Here is a 17,290-nt window from a genome sequence, read left to right on the forward strand (position 1 = left end):
TGATTTATTACAGAAACCCTTGTAGCAATAGCTAGGATACGCGATAGCACGAATGACATATGGGGACCTCCAAGCAGGTTGTGCTGTGATTCAGTAACCTTACAATCTACAGTTCTAAGAAATTATTTTAAGATCTGCCTTATTCCTTGAAGAATTTTGGAAACTAGGACAACATATTCTCTTTACTCCAATAATCAGCAACTCCATAATCAGCATAATCAAGTAAGGGTGGTTGTTTTTCCCTCGTGCAATAAATCATTCAATTCTGGAGGCTTCTGGAACCAGCAATGGAGGCAGAAGTCCATCAGTCACTGTTTGAAATGGGTCAGCCTGCCCATCTCCCTTTATTAACAACACCCAAACAGCATGAAACCATGAAGGCTTTATTTTTAATGTTAAACTTCATTCCTCCTAGCACCTAACTTATATACGTACACACATGTAATTTTCTTTAATTATTTACATTGAAGATGGAGAGACTTAATAGCATCCTTTTTCTGAATAAAGCTTACTCACCCCTTTATTTTCTTCCCCCCCTCCATGATTGCTGGGTTTCCAACACATCCTTTGTAAACCCAGGTACCGTCTAAAGTAACTCATAACCCCTCATTTTCTCTCATTGGAAGACATACAGACACATGAACAGACACCAAAGTGATTAATTCTGTTTTCAACTGAGCAAATAAGTGCTAGGACAACCTATTCAACTTGCCACCAAAACTCCCATTCCTTTAAGAGCAGTGCCATCCTTTGCATATGAAGCAATCCCACGGTAAGAAAGAAATCTGCAGTTTCAGCATGAAGGAAAGAACAGCTTTAATTTAATGCATGTTTTTCCTTTGAGTGCTGCCTGCAGGACACCTGCACCCAGCTTGTGACCATCTGTAATAAGACAACAAATATCAAGTATGAATTCTCTTGGCCAGCTCTGTTTTTTGCTAATTTTCTTTTCCTATAATCACATTTTCCCCCTTGATCATTGCCAAGCACAGCACTTACAACTGTAGCCAGTCAAAAAAAGTTGATTTCTTTCTTTTTCGGTGTGGCCAGATCTGATAAATGATACCAGTCTTTCATTACTGAGAATTTGATGTCAATTGAATTAATCAGTAATTACCTTTTCCCTTATACTTTTATGTTTCAAAGAAGCCTCTGTTTAGGTGGTTCTCTTATGCTCCTGAGCCAACCCATGCTCCACAATGACCAAGGTGGGGCAATTTCCTCTTCTAAGGAGACGTTAACACTAAATAATACAATGCTTTTCAAAACAAACAGACACAGTATATATAACTAGAAAATCCCAGTCAAAAACAACACGAGGAGCCCCAAAGGTATTCCAGCAACTCCATGTATGCTTGAGAGGCAGCTATGAGCAGACAGAAGACCAATTCCTACAGAAATCTGTGAGATTTCTACCACTACCTCAACAAAAGGTTACCAGAATTTCCAAACTTATAAATACTAGGGGAAAATATGCAATATAAAATATACTTTTTTGGTCTCCAGTTATCTAACGCATGGTAACTGCGTTTGCTCCAATCTCACATGATAGTGATACTGAAAACTCAGAAAGACCTACAGAAACAGTTGAGCAGGAAAGATGAGTCAATTCAGCTCCCATCTAAAACAATCAGGCTCTCCACCACCAGTAGCAGAGAGGGGGGAAAATAAAATCTACATTGTGCAGCATGTCCAGACATCAGCTCATGGGCTTCAAGCCAACTGGAAGCAGCTTCGGTGCAATCTTGAGCCCAAGCTGATATTTCACTCTGCCTCTGAGCAGAGTTTGAGCCCTGCTCATATCTGGGGCTCAGCACCAAACAAACCACATCCTCACTGCTGCAAATCAGCTCAAATTATGAGCTACTCATTGGTATTTGCCTATTGCATGCCATTATGCGACAAATGGACGCGTGAGGATGGGTTATGATGGGAGCTCTCACTCTGTCTCAAGGCAAAAGAAATTAAAACATAACTTCAGTAACTAATTTGTTATTAAGTGCTGCTTACCTTGCAAATCATACCTCATTTAGGGAAATGTAATTTGATGGAATAAGCCCTCTACTTAAATCAGCAATAAAAGCAAATGGGATATTTTTTTTTCCCCTCTTAAAAAGGAGGAGAAAAAAAACAACCAAAACAAAACCCAATGCAAGGCCAGTCGTATTTCATAAATCAACAGGCTTTAGGAAATCTCAAAATATAAATGGGATTTTTCTTTTCCAACTTGTCAGCAGAAGCAAAGGCCCAGCCAACATAAACCATCAATGCATACTTGTCTGAGAAATTGTGATGCTGAAGTAAAACTTGGCTGGGACAGCATTACATGAAACCGTGATAGATTATTCTGCCGCAGTGTTAGGAGAAAGTTAAGTAAATCAATAAATCTGATATCCATGAATGCAATTAAGCATTTGGTTTTAATGAAGCTCAAAGTTATGCTCATTGCTAAACAATAATAATAAAAAGCCCTATTACCACTGGAATGTAGATGTTTTCAGCCTGTGAGAAATTAATTAGACTAGAGGGCTGTCGTGCTCCACACCACATACTGACATTGAGTCTGCCTCCGTCCACAGCAAAAGACTATGCAGGACTTGTGAGTTGCTTAAAAACCTACAGGTCCTTTACTTCATAATTAATACTGCAGCTTTAAAAGTAAAGGGTCAGATCTGTGCCACAGAGTTCGATGAGTTTTAACCATACAGATAACAGAAGTGGAGCCTTCTGGTCCCGGAATGTTGTGCTGATGCCTGAGATGGAGGTGTGGCAATGAGTAACTGCTGCATTTCTCAACATGTGTGATAGCAGAAGGTGATCTGTAAAGGGATGGGGCATTGTTATTTGTTTTTCCTGTAAATCCTGCATTCCCAGGACTTTGTCCAATGAGTTTCCAGGCACGTAAGCAGGCAAACAAACGAAAGGAGGAAGAAAAATTAAGTCGTGAATAAAAACCTCACTTTTAGTCTGCTTTAATTAGCTGCCGATGAGCACAACTGGAATAACTGAATAAAGCAGACTGTTTTTCTAATGGGTTAAGTGGTCTTTAGACATACTCCAAAAGGCTTGGCCATTTTTTAGCTTTAAAAGACTGGGAAATACAGAGAATGGGAGCTGGACTCCAGAGACAGAAGACAGATACTCCTGTATCCACCACTGCTCTGCAGGCAGCCTTGGCCAGGCAATTCACCTCTTTCTGTGCAGCAGCCCAGCTGCAAACGGGGTAAATTTTAGTAACCACACACAGTAATGATCTGCTGAGGAAGGGCATCACATGAGACTCCAGTAATACTGCTATACTGCACATCAGAATTCTATTAAAATAGCAGGCCTGACCCACATCAACAAAGGCCAGCATCTCCAAGGGAGGTCAGAGCAATAGCATTACTGCTTTACATACTGCAGCAGTGGTAGAGGTGCTCCTGCTCAGACACATCGTTAGTCAAATACATGTTTTATTCCAGCCAATGCCTTTCATTAATGTGAAAATACATTCTAGAGCAGTGTCAAAAATGTAGTCATACCCAGAGAATACTGTAGCATGCACTTAATCCTTCCTCAGCACAAGACAGACATGCCCAGAGTGAATGTATATTGCTCTGCAACCCTGATGTCTGGAATTTAAGCAAGGAGATACTTGAATCAAAAGTGATAATGCAATTCCATGTCCAACATTTGGGTGGCAAGAAACAGTAATTGAGTTATCAGAAGTGTCACTTGTGAGCTTAATGGGGAGTGTGACCAGGATGGCCAATGAAAGCAAAGAAAGGTGAAGGAGTAAAGAGAAGTTGGCATCAGTGCCTATTTAACGAACACATTTAATAGTACCGTGCAGCAAACGGTATAGCAATAAAAGAGAGCTTGATTGAAACTTGCACATCACATTGAGGCTTGTAAGATGCTTCTTCAAGTCACAAAATGTATTACATTTTGTTTTTAATACACGCTGTTAGACACGACAGGAGGGGGGAGGATTAGGCTCAGTCTATTGGTAGGGACCATCTTTTATGGTTGTGCCAGCATTAGCAGTGATGCCTGGGGACATTAACGCCTACCCAGGGACAACAGGCACACAACTGTCCCCTTCAGCTAACTGTGTCTGGGATGCAGTGAGTTTGGCCAGCTCATTTGACCAATGGATGGCTGTAGTAGTGTCAACCTTGTGCCACATAACAGTGTAACCCCATTAAGAATTACTGCCTACTGCAACCCTACTCCCACTGCTATCACTGTAGGCACAGTATCTTCCAGTTACTGGTGGGGATGGACAATGACTGAATGCTTCAGACACACGAATAAGCTTATTACCTGACAATTAAGAGAGATTCTCAGGATTTTCAAGAGCATCTTGGTGTTTTAGAACAAAAAGGCATCCCATGAGATCTGCATCCCTAAAGTACAAAGGCTCTTGTGAAAGCCTCCCGTCACTGAGGTCACAGCAGATGCTCCTGGTCCTGCACATCTCCCTGCCAGCTTCTGCACTTCAGCACAGACCACAGAGGCTGTGCTCACCTTCAGGCTGCATTTTTGTGTATATACCAGCTTCTGCACTTGCAAAGGAAGTAACAGGAAAAACAATACAAAGAAATCACTCGCGTGTATACAGTTTTATCAGAGAAGAGTTGTGTTGTGGCTGCAGGCCAGAATTATTTGCTAAAACCTTGAAGAGCCTCTGAGCTAGATAAACAGAAGGGTATTTCCACAGGACAGGAAGGAGACAACTGTGTTTGGTTGGATGTTTACCTGCCCAGAAGCTCTGACAAGCTAATTGGCTATCTCATCTAGACTGAAGCACTGGAAGTCCTGATTGCCCATTGTTCCCATTCAGCAGATCTATCTCCTCCCCAGCACTCAGCTCTTCCTCCTCTGGAGGACACAGCAGGACACAGATTGCAGCATGGCCGTACTCTCCTCTAACCTGCATTTTAGGCTGCTGTCAGTGTCAATGCAACTATTTATGCCATGGTCATCCTACGTAAAATGAGCCACTCAAACGTCATGTCTGAGAGGATGTAACATAGCTGCAGTATAGAAGCGTCTGTGAATGTAAGAACTTCATCTGCCTCTCAGTTATCGTTATATCACTCTCCTCTACCCCCCTAAAAATGCAAACTAGTCAAACCTGCCTTAGGCTGCAGATTTCACACTTCATTCTTTATGTATCTAACGACTGGCAGACTAATCACAGCATATTTATAAGCTAACAATGCTTCTCAAATGTGCAACCATAGCCCGTGAGCGCTTAGTGGTCATCTTAGACCAAGAGTAAGGTTCCTCCAGACCAGCACCCTGCCCAACAGCAGATGCTTAGGGTAATAGCACATAAAGAACTTGACAGACTGCTGTCCCAGCTCCGACAGTGTAACTGTATGGGGCATCTCTGGGTTTGACAGGCCTGGAGAGGCTCCTCTGCTCCCCTTCCCCACATTATCTCATCCTGTTTTGAATCTGCTGACACTTTTGCCACTGACACCACCTGTGATCATGAGTTTCAAAGCTTCAGGATGTGGTGAATAAAAAAAAAAAAAAGAAGTGCTTTTCTTTACTCTAAAATTTCGTTTGATGCCTTCTAATTTTAAGGTTTCAGAGGATATTCAGTGATTGTCCCCTTTTCAGCATGACGCTCAGTCTAACTTCATCATCATGCCCCTTTTCTCTGTCATCTCCTCTCAGAACTGACAAATCCTGGTCTATTTTTTGAATAAAAGCTGTTCCATACCTTTGATCATCATTTTTGCCCCTCTCTATGGTATCTGCTGGATATAATGCTTCCTTTTCTGAAATGGGGGTAAAGGAGGCAGGAACAAGAACTGCATGCAGAACTCAAGAAGTGGATGCACTACAGATTTATAGGAGTGGTAATGAGGGGTTTTGTTCTATCCCTTATTTTTGTCTCAGTAACTCCCATGATTCCCATTTTGCTTCTTTGACTACCATGAACCACTCGTGTTTCGTGCTATCATCTGGAATCTCTCCTTTATGATTAGCTTCGTGTCTTTTAATGAACTCAGGGAGAAAAGACACTGACTCTACCCCTCCATGCCTGGAACACTGCCCAAGGTGTGTGTCCAGCAGGCCGTGGGGGGGATTGGGTGCTTGGAGATGTTGGTGAGCCAACAGCTCGCACTTCCCTTCACTAGATGTGTTTCAGGCACTCTGGCCACAGCCGTGTGTGGTAGGTAAGAACCATTAAATGAATTTCACAGATGGAGAGACTGAGACAGAGAGATACGTCCGACTCAGCCAGGAGCCGTCACAGAGCCAGAAGCAGCCTCTCCGAGGGGAGCAGCATTTCCTGCCAACGCTGCTGCCGGTGGAAGGGCTGCCCCAGGGACAGCCCGAGCTACGGAGCAGTTCTCAACTCCTCTATTTCTCCTGATGTTATTTTAGACTGGATCACACGCAGTAAAACTATCCACCCACGTTCTCGAGAGATGCAGCGCTACTGCAATGTTTTGGTGAGGGGGGCATATTATAACCTGCAGGCCTGCTTCTGAAAGATGCTCGGTTCTCCCAGGGCCTCAGCACGGCCATTTGGGCTCTTTGTTCCCAACCAGTTTTAATGAGGGCCTGGATGTTTCAAGGAGCTGGCAGTGCATTATGAAGCCTTACAACGAGACTCCCCTGGCTCAAATCAAGCATAGATGATGGCTAGAAGTTATTACCCTTGGCTACGGGCTGTGAAACGAATTTTGTGGAATAACTCCACAGGCACCCTTATCACATGCTGTCATCGCTCACGGACGCGGTCCTGAACAACCTCAGCAGTGAATGCAGCAGTTACATGGGCACAGATAGCAAGATACGGCCTCAGTTCTGCTAGAGCAAAACTTCTGCCTGAAAAAGAAAGCTGCTGCCCATTTTCCATGGGGAAAGGAGCCTAATAAAGGCTTGCACTTTGAGGATTAATCTGCAGTAGTGGCAGATGAGAGAAAAACATCACTTGCTAGTGACTCGCCATATCTGACTACCTAAAACTGGGAAAGGATTCAGTAAGCTCAACATTTTTAAGAGGATGAGCAAATTAGAGACGAAATAAAATGCACTTAGCGTGGGGAAATCATTTGTCCTGAACATGTTTTTTTTTCCTAGATGGCTCTGGAACAAGACAGCAGTGCGGACACTTTCCTGCAGGATGCACATGTTCCCTCTGGACCTTGCAGCAACCCAATCCATTTAGTGATGCAGTGCTTCAAGCACCGAGAGCACTGCGCTGTATTTTTGCAGACTCTGAGAATAACTGCTGAACATAGGCTACCATGGTTCACACAAAGGGTTTGTTAATGCAAACCTGTGGAAGATGCCAGATACATACAGAAGCACCCTTAAAATCCCTCTCTGTGTGGGAATGAGCCATGGGAACCCAACACGCTGCAGAGAACAGGGAGAGCTGTCCTAGGGGCAAACTGTGCTCTGCTCCTCTCCATTCCAGAGCTCCAGTATAATAGCTATGCTAATACTACTACTGCACAAAACGCAAAGGGAAAAGAAAGACTCCCAGCTACTGGTGCTGTTTGTAGATAAATTAAACAAACCCAGAAAAAGGTTGAGACAGCTGGAAACCTGACAGGAAAACTAGGTTTTCCAGGGAGAACACTAGAGCCAATTTACAGTTAATTACAGTGATTTGGAACAGCTCTGTGAGTAAATACCAGCCTCTGATTGTCCAAGTAAGGAAGATAATTGTTTCCTGAACTGTGTCCATTGTGTATTTAAAATGTTGTCAGCTTGTTCCTTTCTCCAAATCAGAAGAGATTTTCTTTTCAGCAAGACCAATCTGCTACTTTTCTGTTAACAAGCAGCTAAAATCTGAACAGTGAGCATCATACCTGCCATCATCGCAGTTTATTGAGCTCCACAACCACGTTTACAGATCAAACTCTCCTAGCAACTAGACTGCTGCCCAATGCACCAGTTGCATCTGCAAAGCAGTCCTGCACTGCAGGTGGAATAGCTTTCATCAGCAGGGCTGGAGGGCCCTGGGGCACTGCCAGTCCTAAAACACGCCAAGCAACTCACTGCTGCAAGATCCCCCCATGGACATCCCCCAGCACTGCATTTTCTATTCCATTTTTCTCTTTGGATCAAAAAGGTAAATGAGTTTATAGATCGTAGAACCATTTGAAAAGCGGGTATTGGTAAACCAAAACCTAGTGAGGAGAAAGATGACTTATTAATGAGCTGAAGTGTTAGTAAAGCATCGGCTCACCTGAGTCCAGAGCAGGTACTGAGACTGACTGACGAACTGGGGTACCCTCGTACATTGCCGTGGTAATAGCAGTGACCCTGATTGCAAGAAGAGAGAAAACATTTCAGCACTCTTAGCAATCTTGTTTTCTCACTGTTTCCCATCTCCTTTGTATCAAAGCTATCGTCAGTTTCAGACTACAGCATTCCGAAGCCCACTGACAGCACCTTTCCTTCTCCACTCAGTATTCATAGCATTGACTTAACGGTCCAAGGTGTTCCTCAGTTGAAACCTTGACTGTATTTAGATGATAGAGGATTAGAGTTACTTTTGTTTTTAAAGAACAGCAGAGTTTAAATTGCATGACTGTGATAAACTTTATTTTTTTCTGATATTTAATTTAAAGCTATAGTACAGAATACCTTACAAAGTTACGAATCAACAGACATATTTTCCTACTTGCTTTAAACACGTATATTTGTCTTCAGAATCTTCTACATCCATGTATGCCTACAGGAGATGGTCATGTACAAAGGGAGGCATAAAACAGACAATCCCAAACAGAGTTTGGGAACAAAAAAAAGAAGCAAGTGAAGGGGAAGGGAAGCAGGTTGGAAAGGAAGCCTTTTATTGAATTGCCCAACCGACTGGCTGCACATTATTAAGAGCAACCACGACTAAGAAGGTCTTCTATTTTGAGAGGCAAAAATCCAATTTCATTTTGCAGCTCGGTTATTGTATTTCCTTAATAATTCACTGCTTGCAAAAAGCACCCACAACAGAGATACTTTCTCAGCACATAGACATATCTGTCTGGAATCAAGGTTAATTTTACTGTTGACTAAAGGTCATATTACACTGCCAATTATGTGACTGACTGGAAAGCAACAATTGTGTCACGTCCAGCATTTCTTTTCTCATGGCTCCTTTGAATGCCACTTGGAAACCGAAAATACCGTAGTAAAAGGTTTCTATCTTATTAGTGCAAGGCAAAGTTATCACTCATGCTCCAGCCTGACAGTCATCTCACTGTGCATTTTATTGCTTGGTTCATTCACATCTATCTGGCTGCATCAATTAACCTTTTCAGCACTGGGGCATGGTTTTCATTTAAAAAGCTTCACATAGACTTCTAAAGAACACCTTGATTTTGTTATGGAAAGCAATAACTACGAGAACATTGGGCAAGATGGAATGATTCAGACAAGAATTTTCTGCAAATAAGGATATACCTCGAACAATATTTGTTTGGGGCATTTGTGTTTCCAACATAGGCAACAGAACACAGCACTGCAACATGAGGCTTGTATTTAGAAAGTGAGGATAGCTTTTATCAGTGATCAAGATGACAGTAGCAGGGTAATAGTATTTTACTCTCCAGTATTTTTATCATTGGTACTCATGAAGAGCTGGTAGCTTGTTAGCTAGGATAAAGCCACAATAACAGGGAGGAAGTCATAGACTGAATTTCTGGGGGATGATTGCTTCAGTAACAATTGCTGTGGACATCAAGGCTTTCAGCACGAGTAAGCTATATCACTATTTCAATATTAGACTCATCTAGCTGATAAGAGTGAGGAAATAAGAGCCCTCCGAACAAATACTGACTCATGAAGTATCCCTGACACGTGTAAAAGCAAACATAAGTCGTTTTACTTGTGTCACTTAAACCAAATCTAAGGCAGAGCTCTTAGGAAACCAACCAACGGTGTCAACCAAAGCTCTGAGCAAAATAGGAAGGGCAAACTGATACCTCAACCCATGCAGACTGTGGGCGCAGTGCAGCTGGTTGTCTTCATCAAAGAGTGAATTACAGCAAAACCCCTGATTTCTTTCCCTCCCTGCACACAACCTGCTATTTTATTAAATCTGAGCTTCTCGTTGTGGCCCATTTCACAGCTTCTCCAAGACCCACATGCTACGCTCAAAGTTCCTTTAAGTTCCATACTGAAAATGTAAACTTACCAGAGCATGTCCTGCAATTGGACTGGTAGAAAATTGATTTCTAGTTCAGTAACTGCACCAAACTGCAAGAGGTTGTTTTTTTCCCCACACTCCTGCCAAAAGCTCTTTATTCCTGTACCCTAGTATATGAAATGGATGACTCTCTAAAAACAAATAATAACCATGGCTGATTTGTCACACTTGAATTAGTACTCTACCCTTGCTTGACATCATTTCATAGTGACCAGTTTTTGACAACTGCCATTTTTTTTCCCCACAAGTGCTATGCAGAGAACAAGCTGGGCTCCAGCACATGTGCCAGGGAAACCCCCAGGCTGCCTTGGTTTAACCTTCAGGCACAATCCGACTAAACAACTTTTCATTAGGAAATCACATTTGGTTTCAACTACAGACTATCACAGAATCGTAGAATGGCCTGGGTTGAAAAGGACCACAATGACCATCCAGTTCCAACCCCCTGCTATGTGCAGGGTCGCCAACCACCAGACCAGGCTGCCCAGAGCCACATCCAGCCTGGCCTTGAATGCCTCCAGGGATGGGGCATCCACAACCTCCTTGGGCAGACTATACCAATGTCCACAGAGAAGAAGAAATATAACGATAAAATCTGAGACTTATCTTTTTTAAACCATATTACAGTATTGACTGAAAAATGAATTCACTGTTCCTCTTGAAAAAAAAAAAATACATCCTTTAGACAGCAAAAAGAAATATCAGTGTTATTCATTACTTACTGCCATTTCCAAAACAGGAGGTTCTTAGGTTGTTTTTTTCGAAGAGAAAGCCTAGCTTATCATTAGCCACACTCATATTCATGTTAATGTTTGCTACTCTGATCATGTGCTGTGTGCTTTTTACTTCCTTAGAGAGTCTGCAGCTTTCCTCTTCCTAAAACAAATGACTTTTCCGCTGAGCGGATCTAGAAGAAGATACGAGCATCCAGCAAACAGGAAACATTGAAAGCTTTCACAGCGATTGCTTTACTTGAGAGATCTGGGGCTATAATGAAGATGCTTCTTCAGAAGTAAAATGTTATGCACAGAAATAATGCCTTTCACTGACACCAGCAAAGCCCATTATGTATGGGAACAGACAGCACAACGCTTCTTCCAGCAATGTCAATAAATAAATAACATCACATAACAAATACTTTACAGGAGCTGGGAGTACTCAGGCAGATAAAAGATAAACTTCATAATTAAAATCACTCGCTGCATTGTTTCTAATCAAGGCGTTGATACTGTTTAGAGGACAAAAACGTTACTGCCTTAAAGCACCTTGTATTTATTAAAAAAGCAGTTTAAATTACTCGTGATAAAAAGCATTTTGTGCTGACTTTAACCAGAAGCAGATTAGCCATACACACACACACAGATATACGTATTTCCACAACAGCTGCATGATCTGGTTTAAAAAACAAACCCATACAACTCACCCCCCAAACCCAGCCCTGGATTCCCAGTGCAGAAACCCACCCAGGCCTTGGAACCCATTGGTGGCAGCTTCTGCATAATGGCAATCAGACAGCGCTTCCTCCCTCCCAGAACCCAAGGCCTTTCCTCCTTAATCCCAAAGAAATGGCTGCCTGATTCCAAAATCTTAATGGCTGTAGTTCCAAGAAGCTGAGTAAGTCTTACAGATGTGTGTGTGTGGGGGGAATAAAAATTAATAATAAAAAATAAAAATAAAAAGATCACATGGGTAAAACCCCACAGTTTGCCTTTAAAGCCACTCTCCGAAAATTCACGTGTAGGATCACAGCAGTCAAAAAAGTTCTGAAGGCAACAACAAGATCACTCATATTGCTGTTTCACCCCGCGGCTCAGATCCCAGCAGAGAGCACTTTGAGCTTTAACGATGAAGCATCATCTAGCCACGCAGCACAGCCTTACCGTGTAATTGCGTGAGAGAACCACATCAGAACCATCCTTCAAATAATGTGTTTCTGTGAAGCTGCTGGCTAGCAGGCCCCTGGAAAAGGAAACAGAGCACACTGGTCACATTAAGGCCACGTCACCTTGACTCCGTCCTTTAGCAGTTCTATTGGTGAGAGCAATCAAAGGCAACATTAATGACGCAGTGACTACCAGGGCTGTGCGTGCAATAGGGGAAAATATAGCTCCAAGTACTGAAAGCTGCAGTGCACGAGCACTTTCTTTGTTAATTGTGAAAAGCATACAGGTTTCCAGACTGCTTTCTCTTCCAAATGAGATCTGCGTGCAGCACATCTCGGTATTGAGTCATTCGTATGATTTTCACCATATTTCACTTTAAATCTGTAATCAAGACACGGGAGTACTGTTAAGCAGTGGTAAGCTTTGGAGAAAGAAAGTTTTTCCTACATTGCTATAGTATATAAAGTAATCATTCATTACTGCAACCCAAAGACCAGGTTAGCTCTCAGTAAATGAAACAAGCTTCCACTGACGCTCAGGGAAAAACACTCCAAGAACACTACAGAAGTCAAAGCACCGGGTTTATTGTCATCATCTGAAAAGGATATTCATGAATGGAAAACTAACAACTTGAAATAATGTCTCAGGAGACGGTGAAAGACCACGTCTGTGATGAGACATGTTGTGCTCATTCACTCCGCGCGCTCCCCCCCTGCCTTTGACAATGCTATCAAGAATATTGACTTGCAGTGACTGCTTTTCAAAAATGCCCAGAAAGGAGCATGCATGTGACAGCTATGAAAAGATCCTTTCTGTAATAAACACATAGAACAGGGAAAGCAGCCTCTGCCTTTGTAATAGTCCTGCTATTGATCTGTTTTTCAACTCTTTAGATAAAGAACATTTCTAACAAGGCCAGAAGGAAGAATATGTATGCACGTTGACTCTCAGGATAGGCCTTAGGCTATGATGCTTGAGTTTTGAAAAACATCCTATTGAAATGCAAGAGCACAGTATGGAAGAAACCAAAACTGAGTGCCCTGAGAGACACCCAAGGTCAGAGATGGATGGGGCTCTGAGCACCTGATGGAGCTGTAGGTGTCCCCTTTCACTGCAGGGTGTTGGACCAGATGGCCTTTAAAGGTCCCTTCCAACTCAAACGATTCGATCATTCTAAATGCCACCACCATTTGTAAAGGACTCAAGAGTTTTGCTAAAGATTTACAGTAGTCTGAAAAAAAGTCTGAGAAGTAGTCCAAGAAGTTCTGTTCCATTCCAAATATGCATTTCTCCTTTGCAATGGTCGTTTGAACAAACCAGACCCTTTTAAAATTGAAACCTGGTTAATGTTGCACACATCGATCTGTATTTTGCAAACTCATGCACAGTGTTGGTGCATATTTCTTGTCCTATGTATAAGCATTACAACTAGAACATGAATATTTAATTTTCATTATTCTAATGACTTATCTGCATTATGTAAACATCCAACAGCTCAGTCAAAATCAGGACCTTCAAGATCTGGTTTTGCTAGGAACTGCATTGGCACTTATTAGAGAGCTAACCATTTTAAAAGCTCATATCTTAAGATAGGAGGAGAAAAAAAAAGGTGAATTAAACATAATGAAGAGAGAGAAATAAATATCAGCATGAAAACATGATGATAGCAAAGCTTAACGCACGCAGTAAGCATTCAAGCACAGATCCTCTATTCAAACTTTTCTTGTGGGAAGTACCAGAATATTAATGTATAATGAATATTACAACACTGCAGTGTTAGGTGGGTTGTATAGGAACTGCTCTGGATGTCAGCCAATCCCTGCACCCACAGCAGCATTTGGTTGCCTAACCGAGCACCCAGCACTACTTTAGATGCTCTATACATTTCAGTAAGCAGCCCAGGACACCTCAGCCAAGCTGTTCCAGATGGCACTTGGCACCCACGCTTATCTCAGCCCTCGTGCCTGCAGCCTCTGGATGGCCTGCCTGAAATGAAGTGTGCTCTGTCTACATTTTCTACCACCGTTCTCATTACCATAAAGAGCAGCTGCTTTCTTAATTATCATTATTATTTATATAACACCACTACAGGTTTTTTGGCTTAGAGGGCATTCATAAATTTTGTAAAGGCAAAAAGTAAGGTTTCATTCCTGCTCAAGCCAACAACGTTGTGCACTTTTTGGAAATAGGATTTCACATTGGGTACCAGAGCAATTTCCATTTAATGGGACAAAATGCAGGCAAGGTACAGGGTAACAGATGTAGCATAAGGGCAGCAACTGAGCAATAAACTCACCTCGTGCTCTGCTATTTCCAAAGTGTTTGACAGCAGTGATGATAAAGATGACCTTTCTGCTTCTGCTTGTTCTACCTTCGGGCACAGGTTTAGAAAATATTTCATAGGGTCATAGATTTTAATACCAAAAGGGAGCGCTGCGATCAGCAAGCTGACCTGTCACATTACATAGCTCATTTGACATGAATTAGCCTTCTGATACAATAACTGTGATGGAACCAGGCTGTTCGTTCCCTTACTGCATAGATCTCCCACGATGAAGAAGCCGTGACAAGGCTGTTAAGTTTCTAACTGTTAATTACGCTCAGAGTAAAAAGCAGCACACTTTGTACCTCCTCACTTGGCTTTGTCAGTGTTCAGTTTCCAACCAGTGGATCTCATTCCTTTGCATCAGTGCTGCCTGTGAGCCTCTCGTAAACGCTTCTCCTTACTGAAGTGAGCAACTATAGCAGGTGAACAAACTCCTGGTCTCCCTGTCATCAATCTCCCTGTCAGGTGCATTTCATCAGGATGAGATCCCTATCTAGACCAATGGAAATGCCAACTGAACATTAAGAATCTCCTGTGTGAGTAGTTAAAGGCTGGCAGGAACAGCAACGTGATGGAGTCCCACCATTTGACTAACCAAATAAAAACTGAAGTATGCCTTCATGTAGCAGCCAAAGAAGGAATTCATATCATGGAAACTTCAAGCACAGCTGAAGAGCCTTTTAATGAAAGTGAGGAAGGTATTCTGGAGACTACATTAACACTCTTAGTTTAGTAACTAAGACATCATTACTAAGACATCTGTCTTCCTGCCATGCACAGTGCTAGCATAGGCTTGAGAGCGAGCCAAGGGAAAAGCTATCTCTGCATTGTAGAGGGTGGGGACCTTTACAAGACACATCACCAGGGAGCCCAACAATTTCTAGTAGGGCAGGAAGCTGTAATTCCCCCTTCCAGAAATGCCTAATATGCTAAAAGCTCTGCCACAGAAGAAGCACACAGCGCTAGTATCCAGGGACAGCAAGTCATGTACTGGCATTTCTTGAAAGCTTATCAAAACTAAGTGTAACAAGCACTCCAATTCCACTACTGAGTGTGCACCACTTCACTTTGCAATTATGGCAATAGTGTTTAACATACTGAACAACAAATTCAACATGTGTATCTACTCAGTAATTTAATTACCTCCCTTAAAAAAGATATGCAACGTAACAGACTGATTTACATTTCTGTTTCTGACCCACAGTAAAGGAGATTAATAGAGTAAAATAAATTAATTTAGATGGCAAGCTACTTAACCTAATTGGATCAATGTAATTCTGAAAGAGCAAGGATCAAAATAACATTAATATATCACAGTACAATTCATCACCATGTCTGGAGTCTCAAATGTTGCCAGCTACAATGCTCAGCAGTAACAGACAATTATCAGTTCTTTGCACTGCATGAAGAGGCAGAAACAATTGTTATCAGGAATAGCACCAACCGCTGGATATGATTAAAAAAATCAATTAAAGGAGCACCGCAACTTTCTAATTAACTCTAAAAAAAGAAGCAAAAGTATGACTCTCGAGTTAAATAACTTACGCATTTAGTCACCACTGTGTTTGTCAGTACTGTGGATATTTCCACGTTTCCCAGAGCTGAATTAACAAATAGAAGCTTTGATGGCCCAGCAGGGCTGGTTCTGTCTCTCCTGATCTACGACAGACACAGCACAGCCTTCCTCACCCTCTGTAAATCAGCATCAATGCTACTCGCCGTGTTTGCCAAAATGCTTTCAAGGAGCCAAGCAGCTTCACTAACCTGAGCCTCAGGGAACACGATGAAGGATGTTTAAACTTCTAACCCTCACCTTTCCCACCCCTTACCCAAGTGGTTTGATTGAGAAGGGGGGGGAAATGTCCTGTTTTAAACACAGGAAACTCTTTACTCAATCCATTTAATAACAGGCACAGTAATTTAACACACTGACTCTCACTTGTAAATGAGAAAAATCACCCTCTGCTCTCCAGGCACCAATATATTATTTCAAAAGGTTATAATGATATTTCATCACCCAGGGAGCGTCAGAAAGATGGAGTCACCAAAGTTAGAGATGGAAAAAACCTAATGGATCACACAGGCAGCCTCCCTGGAAGCCAAGTGTCCTGTAGCCCAAACTAGGTTCTGTCTCATCCAGCTTCCAATGTCAAAAGCAATGCTGATCCCACCACTTTCAAAGGGAGATTACTCTGTGTTCCAACAGATGTTACTGTCACGATGCATTTCCTGATGTTCAGTCTTTGCTAGTTTTTCCTAGTTACACTCCTTTTACTCTCTGAAACAATTGCTTTTCCTTCTTGGTACATGTATCATTCAGATAGGTACAGATTATTATCACGTCCTCCCTCAGCCATCCACATGCCAAGCAAAGCATGACAGGCTATAAAGAGGACAAGTGTGTACTTCTCATACTAGTGCTGCTCAGGAACAACCTCAGCATTATCACAGCAGGAGCAGACACCACAGATTCCCCTGGTGATGTAGGAGAAATAAGTAGACGAAACTCTAAAGAATAAATCTCTTTCCAGAAGCACCAAAGAACACAATTATTCCTCAATCAATCTCCTAGGATGAAACCTCTTTGGTCGCCCGCTCTGTACCAGGACGTCCCCTGGTGATACAGATGTAAGGGAAAGGCACCAATGTAATTACCCAGCAAAACAGATCTACGGGCAGCAGGCTCTGTCTTTCAAAGCTGCTTTATGAGACTGACTTGATTCAACAGCAGTGTTTTACAGCCAGACAAGGTGATGTCTGGACGCTCTGGTAGATGTTTCCTCAAAGTACTGTGTGACGTGTGGCTCACTGTTGCACATTTTAGGAGGAACGTGCCTTGTTCTGGCATGGCATAGAACATAAAGCCTGGATTCTGCTTTAGGGGGGAATCAGGGTCAGGGGAATAAGTTCATATGC

At 42.3% G+C, this 17,290-nt stretch overlaps 1 protein-coding gene across 4 annotated transcripts in view; it reads right to left on the reverse strand.

The window, feature by feature from the left end:
• Positions 1-17,290, reverse strand: part of ADAM12 (ADAM metallopeptidase domain 12) — a 181,236-nt gene that overhangs the window by 63,328 nt on the left and 100,618 nt on the right. For all 4 annotated transcript variants that reach the window (XM_040702488.1, NM_001270714.5, NM_001142850.5 and 1 more), the window contains 2 exons: positions 12,046-12,124; positions 8,210-8,286 (listed from right to left, as the gene is read on the reverse strand). In XM_040702488.1, coding sequence (XP_040558422.1) covers positions 8,210-8,286; positions 12,046-12,124 — 156 coding nt within the window. The remainder of the gene's footprint in view (positions 1-8,209; positions 8,287-12,045; positions 12,125-17,290) is intronic.

Source organism: Gallus gallus, chromosome 6 (assembly GCF_016699485.2).
Source record: "Gallus gallus isolate bGalGal1 chromosome 6, bGalGal1.mat.broiler.GRCg7b, whole genome shotgun sequence".
Classification (NCBI taxonomy): domain Eukaryota; kingdom Metazoa; phylum Chordata; class Aves; order Galliformes; family Phasianidae; genus Gallus; species Gallus gallus.